The 13,052-nt window shown below is 39.4% G+C and overlaps 1 protein-coding gene across 1 annotated transcript; it reads right to left on the bottom strand.

Annotated features, from left to right (window-relative positions):
• Positions 1-8,956: 8,956 nt before the first annotated feature.
• Positions 8,957-10,012, bottom strand: LOC127218043 (melanoma-associated antigen B3). Its single transcript, XM_051179053.1, has one exon. The coding sequence runs from the start codon at positions 10,010-10,012 to the stop codon at positions 8,957-8,959; it is 1,056 nt and encodes a 351-aa protein (XP_051035010.1).
• Between the last annotated feature and the right edge of the window lie 3,040 nt (positions 10,013-13,052).

Raw genomic sequence — 13,052 nt, 5'->3', positions numbered from 1 at the left:
CCTACACAGACAGGTTCATCTGTTAGCCATTTTAAGGGTAGGACTTTTGGTTCCTCTGTTTGACATTTGTCTTCTGTTTTTGTGCAGCCTGGATATTTGGTATAATGGCATCTCCCATCAGGTGATTCCCTATTTTATCCACAATCATAAGGTCATTTATGATTCATATTTAATACTGGAGGAATGTTAATCTGTGCATTTCATTGCTGTAATATATCACGGCCCCATAGGTTTATTGATATATCAGCTACATATGTTCTCGACCTTCCTCTCTGTCCTTCTGGTCCTATACATTCAATCCATCTCATGCTCTGTTTTATATGAGACAGGATTCCAATCCCAAAGAATTGAACATTTTCTTCTTGCAGGGCCCATCTTGGAGGCCAAGATTTATTAGCTATGATAGTTATGTTACCTCCTTGTCAACAATGCCTCCAAACAATCTGTTATACATCTTAACTATCAATCTATGACTGTTTATAAAAGTTTGCCAAAATAAATATTTTTCTTTTCTTTTTTTTTTTTTTTTTGTTTCCTTCTTTCATGTTTGATTCAACTTCTATCACTAGTTTGCCATGCAGAGCAGTATGAGTTTTTACAATAGGCACTGGATTTTCTAATTGTTCTGGGGGAGATTGTCCTCTAATGTGACTGGGAATATCTGGACTACTTTTGACATGGGGACCTTCGAGAGTCCCCCAAAAGAGTTTCCCCATTGTGAAGGGTTTCCTTGTTTGTCTCTGTTCGATCTACATTCATTGGTCCAGTGTTGGCCTTTGCCACACCTTCTACATAACCCAGAAGGCTGAGGCCTTCTGTTTGATTCATTCCTGGGAGTGTTATTTCTAGAAATGATTTGCCTACAATTTCTTTTTAGATGTCTTATTCTACCATAGTTAAAACATGTGACAATTTGATATCTTTTCAAACCTTTAGAGATGGCTTCTCCTATCAGAGCTTCTATGTCACCATAGTTAGTACCTCTGTTATCTTGTTGTCTTCTCAGACCCTCAGATATGGTTTCTCTTATCCAAGCTTCAGTGTTATTGCCATTATACTCAAAGTTGGCTGTATATAGGACCCATTCATCCAAGGATGCTGATCTGATTTTTAAAGGCCAAAGCACCTGTTTGCACTGTGGATTCACATTCTCATAAGCTAATTATTCTATGAGTTTTCGCCTAGTATCTGTGTCTGCTACATCTAATTATATTGCCCTAGACAACCTTTCTAGGAATACACTAAAGTGTTGTCTTGGTCCTTGCCTTATCTTGGTATAATATTCTATCCTCTCCCTAGACCATGAACCTTATCCCAAGCATTCAAGGCTGTTGTATGGCAGAGAGACAAGATGTGTTCATCATAGGCATCTTGAGTTTCTGAGTCAGCATAAAGACCCTCACCAAGAATTTAATCTTGGGGAGCTTTATAACCTTTCTTTAAGACCCCTATTTCAAGAGCTTTTGCTTCCTCTCTCCATTAAGCCCTCCATTCTAATTCAGAGAAGTTTTCAAGGACAGCTGATATTAATTGATCCCAATCCTTAGGGGTAACTTGTTATTCCTTGCCCATGAATCTATTAATTGCTTCACATATGTCAAGTGCATGCCATAAGAGACTACTGCTTCCTTTATACCTTTTAAACCTTTCATATGTATCAGTTACAACTGATATGCAATGACACCTTTTGGTTGTTTTTTCGTTGCTTGTTTTTCCTTAATAAATACAGGGAAAACTCCCCTGACCCTAAATGGTGTAGAAAATTTTAAGTCTCTTTCATACCCTGTTCCCTGTAGTTCTTCTTCTGATGTATCAGATTGAAGGTCTTCTAAGGTCTGAAATCTATTCACCATTGTTTCTTTGAGTGTCTGAACTTCTTGAATCATATAACTATCTAGAGATTTCATTGAATCAGTCAGTCTCTTGCTTTCCATATTTTTAATATTCTCATCCTTAGATATCATCTGAATGGCATATAAACTGCCTTCCAGAAACAATGTTTTATCTGCTAGCTTGTCATTATCATCAGACATGGAACAGATTCTATCTGCTAGTCTTTCCATCTGATGTTTCAGTTTTTTAAACTTATTAGTAGCTTCGTCCCACCAAGAATGAGCTGTTTCTGCTAGCATGCTAATGCATTACATAGTTTCTGTTTTGGTTATTGAGGCATCAGACATGGAACAAATTCTGTTTTCTACTTGATCATTTTTATATTCCATATTTTGCATTCTAACTGTCAGCTCTCTATTGCCATCTCCAATATTCTGAACCTTTTTCTCTAAGCATTCTATGTTTTGCTTTCTAATTTTCAGCTCTCCATTTTTCATTTTCAATATTAAGCATTCTATTTTTTAGCTCTCTATTGTCATTTTCAGTAGTTTGAATCCTTTTTACTAAGTCTCTTATGGTTTGTACAAGTTCCTTATTGTTTGCTCTAATCTCAAACCATTTCTTTAAAAATATCATAATAATGATGAAACCCATTGCTGTTACAAAAAAAAATGTATATATTGGATAAGTCATGATTTTCCTCTGTTAAAATTCCTTCTATATATGAAGTAAAAGAATTCCTAAAGTCCTCCATCATAAGATTATCCGCCATAGGTATGGAACAATTGATGTTAGATATGATATCAGCTTAAATTGCGAAGAATGTTGCAATTACCTTAGGTGTAATTCTGCTTTCCTGGAACTTGATGGTTTTAGTTGTATATCTCAACTTGTGGTAGTTACGCCTAGACGTGTACCGCCAAATAGTGTCCTGCAGCAGACGATCCTTCTGATCTTGGTCCCTGTAAAATAGCTCTTAACAAACTAAGGCAAGCATAATTTTGTTAAACGAAGGAGTAAAAGGACCCTTATGCAAATTGCTGGGACTGCAGGGCTAACAGGTGTTGCCTCCCAACTGGCACCACTGGACCTCAGGAACACACAAGCAAAACAGGGCAGGAGCCATTTGGCTGGCTCTGAGAGAATGCAAAGTGGGGAAATGGGCAAAAGATGAGGAGCAGTAAGTGCCTTCTCAGGGTCACTGTGGAGGTAAAGGGGTTGTAGGAGAGAGGCAAACATCCCACAAGCTGTGGTGTGTCAAACTGGTTAGGCAAGGGACCCTTCCTGTTTGGGGATGGTGGGGGAAGGTAGCAGTGTCTGCCTGGGTGAAAACCAGGTCCGGTGAAAATCCCGTCCCACTTCTGACAGCAGATATTGATGTTTAATAAGGATCAGAAGAAACAAATAGGCCCAGTAGATGTTTATTCAGGGAGAAATAATTTACAACATAGACAGATGAACACCAGCAGGTTACTGATCCCAAGGATGCCTCTGGATGTTCTCCTGTCCCCGTGGTCCTGCAAGCAAGAGAACTCTCAGAGTCCCCTCCTCAGACTTAGTTCCTCCAGGTAACATCTGCCCTTGTCTCCACCCCCAATGGGCGTGAACAAAGTGCGAACAAAGTGAATCTCTCACTACAGGTCTATTTGCTTATAATATCATTTTCTAACCCTTAATCCTAAGATAATATGTCTCCCCAACCCCCCCCCATCCCATCCCCTTCTACTCCACAGGTAGGGTGATGCTTTCCAGGAGGCATCATCAAAGTTTGTCAAGTCATTTGGAGTCGTGACTAGGCCCTCCCTCCTGCCTCTAGGCTAAGGGAATATCTCTCCATCGGGAATGTGCTCCCAAAGTCCTTTCATGCACCACTGAAAAAATTGAGACCATTGTCTTGAGAGATATAAATGTGCAGTGGGGTATACTTAATTCCTATTATTTTGTTGTTGTTGTTGCTGCTGCTGCTGCTGCTACTGCTGCTACTGATGCTGCTGCTGCTGGTGGTGGTATGCCTGTGTGTATATGTATGCTTCCCCTCCTTCAATTTGCTGGTCTGGGGCTATTTATTACCCTTCTTGAGTACAATTAACCTTCTTAGGTAGGAGTTTTCCTTTTAATGCCTTGTGTGTGGATGGAGATTAAATAGATATTGTGATCCAGCCTTCTACTTTGTTTGCTTCATCTTCAGTCTAAAAACGGCATTCCTTAGGCTTGAGTATTCAAGCAAAGAAGGAGGCCCTGTTGACATGCCCTCACTTGGTTTTAAGATAATGGTGTCACAGATAGAGCCATATTGGCACCTTTTTCTATTGAAGTGGATGGTGTAGTGTTGTCTTAACATATTTTCTATCGTTATAATAGAATACAACATTCGGGGTAATCTATAAAGATGGAGAATTAGTAGGCATAAAACTGTGGAGGCTGAGATATTGATAGACCACATCTGATGAAGTTCTTTGAGAATTTCATTCAATGAGTTTTGACCCATGGCAACCTGTAGTGAGGTAGTCCTTCTGTAGCACTGACCATGCCCATTGGGGGGTGGAGCGATGGGCGGAGGTGACCTGAGGAAGGAGGTCGGAGGGGGCCAGGAAGGCGCTCTCTATTTCTGGCGTGACTCGGACAGGAGAGGATCGGGTTGAATTTCCTGGTGTTCATCTGTCTAGGTTGTAAGTTATTTCTCCCTGAATAAACATCTATTCGGCCTATTTGTTTATCCTGATCCTTATTTACCGCAATATCTGGTGTCAGATTAATTCAACTTATATATTTTAAAAATGCTTTGACTCTAACATTTAAGTTCAAGGACAAGTTACTGAGGAAAAGGATTTCTATTTTTGTTTCCACAGAAAATGAAAAGCTGTGGATTCCTTCCAGACTAATGTGGTTTGATCAAGCCAGGCCCCCTGAAACAGTCGCTGGTGATTCAACATTCAAAACAACTGAAAAAAACAGCCTTGCAGACTACAGTCAGGATTTCTGAGTCTTCTTAGGATTTCCCCCATGACAGCGCCCCCTATCAGCAGAAAGTAGTTTGGAAAGAACGACGCCCAAATTCCCAAATATTGTTTATAAATGTTTGTTTTCATTTAAATGGACTTGGTTATAAATGGTTAAGGATCACAACCAATAAATATCTTTTTAAAGGTAAAAAGGGAATTATGGTATAGATATACATAGTTTGTTTTGGAATGGATTTTCATTTATTGATACAATTTAAGGTCAATATTGTCATATGTATATTTCTCCTCTTGTTTGTATAGCTCATTTAGAAATGTAATGTATAATGTAGTACAGATTATAGATAATTACCTATGATAGTCAAAGCTTAGAGTTTAGTTAGGTTTTTCAAGATACACAGAGATGTATTTAAGATAGATAGAAATTCTTCAAACCTATCAAAGACCTACAGAATATGGCATTTAAAATGATTTAGGGTTTTACTTGACAATGAGACATAAATGCTCCTGGCAACACCACCTGCATCAAAAAGGAAGATGGACATTAAAGAAACACGTTATGGAGTTTACTTCCAATATGGCAAGACTAGCCATTTGGACAAGATACTGCTCTTGTCTGGACTGTTTGACTTTATGCTGTATAAACTGGACATGCAGGACCCACAAAAAAGTGACTACTGATTCAAGATGGACATTGCTACAGAGTTCTACTTCATGGAAGAGTCTGCCAGACAGTCTACAGGACACAGAAAAAAGTGACTGACAAACTGCCAAGAAGACAGTTTAAAGTTTCCTGCTTTGCTGAAGAGTCTGCCATACACAATATGGCCTATGGGCTGAAGATGGAAGATTACAAAAAAACTTCGGGTGACCAGGCAGTGAGTTGTCTCTGTCATTTCTAGAGTTTATATATTATCCTTCTGTGGTCTTTGAAGCAGTTGAAGACAGATAGTTATGGTTATAGTTTTCCTTAGTTAGGCTTAAAGATAAGTTACATATAGGACTTTAGACTCACAAAGATGGAATAGATGATGGAATAGTTTCTTAAATCTTGATAAATGTTAATGGACTAAATATTGTTAACTGTGATTCTTATTTGATATCTGTTGTGTTATATATTTTGCTATGCTAAGGTTAAAACCCTTCTTTTTATTTAAACAGAAAAGAGGAGATGATGGGAGATGTCATTATGTATATATGTTTCTCATACTGGTTAATAATAAAGCACTGTTGGCCAATAGGAAAGGAAGATAGGAGGGACTAGGAGACAAGGAGGAAATAGGAAGTAGTAAGGAGGAGTCAAGATGGAGAGTCTGAAGAAAGCAGTATGCCGCTGGCTCCCTGGTAAGAGAAATACATAGATCAGCAGAAATGGGTTAATAATTAAAGGCAGAGCTAGCCGATAAGAAACAAGTAACTGGGCCAACAGTATTGTATCAAATACAGAGTCTCTGTGTGTTATTTGGGGCTGGCGCGGCAGCCGGACAAGAGTGGCGGCTGGTGGAAAAACCGTACACGTTACAGCAACCCATTTCCTAAATGCTCAATTTTGTATTCTCTTTGTCTTTACCCATCCATTTGAATTTGTACTTCCCATAGATTCATGTATTTTTGACCTTCTACTGGAGCATGGTCAACCCACCAGTGGCCTTTCTGGTGGAAGGTACCTGTAGAGTCCTCATGTGAAATAGAGTATCCAATTGAGGAATTGATTATATTCAAGATACAGATTTATACTAAATTCATCAGAAATATGACGTCAAATTACATAAATGAGTTAATGAATTGTCCATGGGCACATATACCCTTAATAACTATTTGAAGTTTAAGTTTTTTTTTTTTACTAGTCACTCCTGATAAAACATATGAGATTTAAATTTCAACACAAATTTTAACAGTGATATATATATAATATATAATATCATAATAGGTATGATCCCATCAATATTATCTCACTGTTCTTAATATGACTTCTTGTAGGAAATCCAACTCCTTTCTCTTACTGGATAATAACTTCTTATAATGAAACTCTGACCTCTCAGATTTACTTTTGAGAAGAGACTCTAGCCTTTCTTGGCTATAACCATGTGAGTTTTCTAATACAGAGATCTGTGGCAGACAAATTGTGTATTCATGGTGGCTGCTTTCAAAGATCTTCTTATATTTTCACATTTTTACATTCATTCATTGCAGCCACAGCAAAATATATCCCTCAGTTAAAGTTTGCCAAATCACAATCAAAATACCCTCCTTTTAGATACCCTTCTAATACAATTTAGTCTACTTTTTCTGGGACAAGGTAGTAACTTCTCTACATTTAATCCTAAATGAAAGTTGGTCATACTATTCATCAGAAAAGCTTTTGGGAGAATATACATAGACCGCCTATAATGCAAACAGTATACCCTAGCACTGAAAATAGAATTAAGGGATAGCTATTATTATGAAATGTGGTGGGAGGGGCTGGAGAGATGTCTCGGTGATTAAGTGGAGTGAGCTATCCACCTGCCTGCACCTGTTACACTGACCATGCTCATTGGGGATGGTGACAGTGGAATGTGACTTGATGTGGAGGAACTAGGTCTGGGGTTGGGAACCCCAGAGCTCTCTCTTGCTTCCTGGATGGAGACAGAGAGCATCCAAAGGCATCTTTGGGACTGGAACCTACTGCCTTTTATTCTGTCTCTGTTTTAAGTTATTTTCCCAGAATAAACATCTATTCAGCCTGTTTCCCCAATCCTTATTTTTCCATGATACTAGAGAGCACTGGATTCAATTCCATCGGACCAGGCTTCAATACCTAGCACCTACATCATAGCTCACAATTATCTGTAACTAGAGTTACTGGGGATCTGACACCTTCACACAAATATACATGTAGGCAAAAAACCAATGCACATAAAATAAAAATAAATAATTAAAAATAATTATATGATGTTGGTTCATGCCTTTAATCCCAGCACTTGGGAGGCAGAGGCAGGTAAACCTCTGTGAGTTCGAGGCCAACCTTGTCTAAAGACCTAGTTCCACAACATAAAGAAACCCTGTCTCAAGCAAACAAGCAAATGTGGTGGCATTATAATGATGGAGTTCAGAAGCAATGATGTTATGAGTTTGAACTCACATTTTGGGATTTATTGTCCTAAAACAAAAGAGTATAATTTCTCTTTCTTCCTCATCATATTTCCATTCCTTCCTTTTCCCCCTTCTCCTCTTCTTTCCCCTCTACCATGTATCCTCCCGTAATTTTCACTACCTCTCTCCTCTACTCTCATCTCCTCTTTCATCCCTTCACCTCCCTCCTCATTCTCCTTATCCCTTTCCCCATTCCTTCACCTTCTTCCACCCTCCTCTCTTTCTCTCAATACCTGTCACTTTCCTCCTTTTCTTTCCTCCCTTCTTCTCTATAAGTCAAGAAGTATACTGTCCTTAGGAAATGGACATCTAGAAACACTAAATGTGTAGTTCCTAGCCTCTGAAATGTAGATTAAGTATCAGTTAAGGTGATGCATATCTAACAATCATTGTATATTTTGTTATAGAACCCAATACAGATTTAAACAATTCTGCCCCATGACTCTGAAGCACATCATTAGAGGTATTGTATTTACTCACCATTTCTCTGAGTGCATTTAGCCCACCACATACCTGACCAACAAAATTTATATATCCTGTTAGGTTATTTAATCTTCCCTCAACATTCCATGTTATGTATTCAATGTATTTTCACTTAATAGCTTTCATAAGAAACATTTTATCCACATTCTTTATTTCCAATCTACCTTAACTAATAAAAAAGGAATAAACATCATAGTGCTTGAGCTGCCGTTCTTAGACTCAAAAATTCTAAAACTAGAAGCTAATGATTTACCTTAGCATCCAAGTTTGAGCAGTCATTTAAAAAGAATGTGTACCAAGTGAATGTTTGTTGAATAGTAGGTAAGAAGAACAATTTCTGAGTCACAAATATTTAATTTCTTCAACTTTATTTCATAAGGCAAAAATAAAATTTAATTGCATATAACTTCACCAAAAACATAGTAAAAACAGAAAAAAAACTAGGTTTGGCCATTTTTAAACCTTCTAACTATAGAATTACTTCATATTTCTAAGAAAATTCTTTTTGTGATGCTTTATTTACTTATATGGATAACAGGAAAACTTCAAGAATCATCAGGAATGGTAGAATTTGCTGGTGATTTTACTGGAGAATCTTTACCAGCTTTGTCAGTGGCATCAGAATCATCTTCATCTCTGGCCTCTGCTCCTTCCTGCTCTTCCTTCACAGCCTCTTCGTAAAGGGCAGAGATGGCACTCGGTGTTGTTTTGTTTATCTTGGCCAAGAACTCCAGGACTTTCATCTTGCTTATTTCAGCATGGGCTTGGGGACCCCACAGAAACTCATAGCGTGGAGGATCACTGTCAGCCACCTGCCGGTATTCCAGGTACTTCAGCTTCACTAAATACTGGGTCATGAGCTTACGGGGCTCACCAAAGATGCGGTGCTTCTTCCCTGGATAGATTTGCTTCTTCTTCAGGATTTCCCAGATGTCTTCCTCACTGGCACAATTGCCTCTAATGTAGATGATACCCAGAACACTCATAAGGAAACCAGTCTTTGGTAACCCTTTGCCAGCACGAATCCTCCCATTGTTAGGGAGCTTCAGCTTGCTGATGAGGTTGTATGAGGGCTCACTGGAGTTGACTTCCCTCACTTCCACAGCAAAGATTTCGTCGAGCTTCTCAGAGGCTTTCCTGAGGATCTCAGGGAAGTCTTTCTCATACTTCTTTGTGATAACCTTCAGCATTTCTTCCTTGGTAGTAAGCTGCTTCAAATTGTAGTTGTGGAGCAGGTACTGTAAGAGCAGCACCACCTTTCTGGCTATCAGATCACGGTGCAGAACGATGGTGCAGGGCTTGTCTTCAAAGGGGCATTCCCTTTCCTCATATTTATCACTTTCCTCACTGGAACTCTCATCTGATTCAGAGGAAGAAATACTCAGAGGAGTTGAGGCAGATGGTGTTGCTTTCTGGGTCCCAGCCTTGGGAGTACTGGAAGACTCAGCCCCAGGCTGGCTATGGTAAGCAGCAGAGGACTCTCCTTCTGCCTCTGGTGTTTCCTCTGTTGTTTCCCATGCACCTCCATAAGCCTGAGCCTCACCTCTGGCCTGGTGGTGTTTCTCCCAGGCATGGAGCTTACTCTTCTGACCTCGAGGCATGATGACTCTGGCTAGGGACAAGAACAGAATATGTTGAAAGGATGCTGCTGATGAAAACACTTGTAAGAAGCAGAAGAAGATGATATGAACACTTTAACCAGAGAGAGAAAAACCTGTTTGTAACTAAGGCTGCCTCTTCAGGTTTCCATGAGTGCAATGCTTTTGTAATCCAACATTCTACTGTTATAAAATGATTATCCCCTGAGCAATAAGGGAAACATTTTTTTTTTCAGCTGAGGGCTTCTCCATCTTGCCTGTTGTACTGTGCTAATAAGCAGGGGTGACAATAGAGGAACTTACGTTTTGAGATTCCAGGAACCTCTCAGTTCCTCCTAGGTCACATCATCACCTGAAAAGCTTTGGACCTATCACATTTTTACTCTGAAGCTTCCATTTCTGTGGAATTCTATTCTTTGCCTAGATAATATTCTTCATTTTAGCTCCGAGAAATCCTTTTAGTGTGGATTTAGTTCATCTCCTTTACAAAAATAAAATCTGTCATTACTATTAATATAACCCTGAAACTGGATAAACCAGTGTCTCTTCCATCACAACTACCCAGCCAATTAAGGGTGTCATTATGAAAGGCTTATATAGGTCCTCCTGTATCTTTTCCTTGATTTCTGTCCATATATAAGATTCTTCACTATGCTGATTTGTGGCCTCTCTACCCACATTCAGTTCCTCATATTCCCAGGTAGAAACAGCTCAATAGATTTTCATGGGGACGCTCAGAGTTGATGACAGGGATACCTCTCAAGCCTCCTTACTCACCTAGGATGAATAATTCCTTCAGAACTCACAAAATGTTTTGCCTTTTAATTTCCCAAGGAACATGCTACTCCTTTTTGCTTGTTAGACAAAGCTTTACCATGAGGCTATACTCTATATGCAACACATATTTGAGAGATTCAGGTATACCTTTGTGACTTTCACTGGTATTTTCATGTCTATTTTCTGTTAAAATGGGATTTTCCTGTCTCTGCTCCCTGTTTTCTTTCTGTTTGTTTGTTTTTGTTTTTGTTTTTCCCGGTCTCATTGCAAAGACTTTAGAAGGAAAATGAGTGTGGAGCTCTCCTGGCCCACTCTCCTCAGGACTTGTCACTGAGGACAGTTAAGAGCCCATACTGAGGCGGATGTTGGTTGCACAGCCATTAATTCTAGTACTTGGTAGGCAGAGACAGGTGGATCTCTGTGAGTTCTAGGCCAGCTTGTTCTACAGAATTCTGGAGCAACCAGAGCTGAGAAACCCTGCCTCAGGAAAAACAACAACACCAAAAAAAAAAAAAAAAAAAAAAAAAAAAACATACTGATGTTTAGATTTTTACAGAAAACCCAAGTTGCATTCTTACCACATAAGGATGATGGAGATGGAGCATAATCACTCAAGCTCAATAACACCTAGCACCCTCTTATGGTTTCTGCTAGCAACTGCGTTCATGTGCATATACCTATGCAAAGTTACTGACAAAAAAAATGAAATAAATCTTAAGGAAAAAAAAAAAAAAGAAAAAGACTGAGAATAAGGGTGTGACTGGTGCTAGTGGCTCTTTTATGAGGAATCCTGCAGCCACAGAGAGTGAAGTGGGAGTTTTCTGGAATTAAACTCCAATATGGCAAAAACCGCGATTTACGTTCCCCCACCCCCACCTTTGGTTTGTCTTCTAAGCTGGCGGAAACTGAAAGAGTCACTCAGAATAAGAACTTAGGTTGTAGGGTTGAAGGATACGGACTAAGGACTCTATTCTCTGAGACTGGCCATAACTAAAGCTAGGGCAATGGCGGGCGGAAGGAGTGGAGCAGCGCAGTGAACACGGTGTCTTCTGAGGTAAAGCTATGAGAACAGGGTTTGAAGCTTGCTTATGGAAAACTTGAGGCTCTGTTCTAGTGGGCATAGATAAAAAATTAATTCCCAGGTAGTGTGTGTGTGGTGGAGTGGTAGGAGGGTTCTCATCGAAGTTTATCCATGCCTAACACCAATGGTGCGGCTGGATCCTCTGCGGCCTAAGGAAATGGAGAACACCACATGTTCCCTAATGGAAACGTTAGGACCTGAGTGCGCAGGCTGGGTGTGGACGCTTGGCTCTTTTCAGGTGACTGAGAAGAAAAATGGAGCTTTAGGGGGTCTATATTCTACGTGGGACATTTCTCAGTCTCATTCACCTCCTCACCTTGACGCTGGCTGAAACTTAGATCTGTTTATTGCTTCTGCTGAAGTAGAGGTTAAGCTTTCCAGAGACTTCCGGACTGCTTCTCTGGACTCACACCGATTTTTAATCCTCTAAAGAGGAAGTGACCACTTTCACCAAGGAAATAGACGTGAAGGAAGAGAGGCTCACTGTACGTGCTTCTGGTGTACGTGCTTCTGGCGCCGCCCCTGGCGTGGGGTGGGTGGTCTCCCCCTGCCTCGTGGAAGTCTGAATATTTGATTGTTCTTTAGTTTGACTCTGTGGCGTCTCTTGCTAGTAAGGTTTCAACACTTTGGTTTCTGAGAGCCTCATTGGGGATGTCCACAAGAAACAGGAAAAGTTGGTCCACTAGAGCTAAGCAGAGGTAATGGAAAGGCTCAGTATGAACCTTTATGATCGGGTATTCTCAGTAATTATTCAGGTCACCATCATGGGTCCTATTTTTTTAAATTTATTTTTTATTTTTATTTTACGTAGCAATCCCATTTCCCCCTCCCTCTCTCCATCCCTCTTTCCCTCCTATTTTTTTTTAAATAATGTTTCTTTACAAATGTCAAATACCTGAATGTGCTTGTTAATATTGGAACAAGTCTTTTTCTCAAGAGTACTGGGAGATAGGAAAGTTGAAAATAAAACAGTGGGCTTAGTGTAGGAAATGTCAATCAGGATACATACTTATTGATCTTTCCCTTTTCTCAATTCTCACCAAATAGAATACATTTGAATAAAATGATTTATGGGACAAATCCGATATGAAAAATTGAATATATTTGTCTTCATATGTAAATATAGTCTCACTTTGATCCTTGAACATATAGAAATATACCTAAAATGTTCAAAGAAATGTTCTC

Source organism: Phodopus roborovskii, unplaced genomic scaffold (genome assembly GCF_943737965.1).
Source record: "Phodopus roborovskii unplaced genomic scaffold, PHOROB, whole genome shotgun sequence".
NCBI classification, from domain to species: Eukaryota; Metazoa; Chordata; class Mammalia; order Rodentia; family Cricetidae; genus Phodopus; species Phodopus roborovskii.
Note: the sequence above shows the minus strand (reverse complement) of the source record. Positions and strands in the feature narration are given on the sequence as shown.

Bases quoted from the DNA above. Each gene is read 5' to 3' on its own strand.
- LOC127218043 (XM_051179053.1), bottom strand. From the start codon at position 10,012: ATGCCTCGAGGTCAGAAGAGTAAGCTCCATGCCTGGGAGAAACACCAC.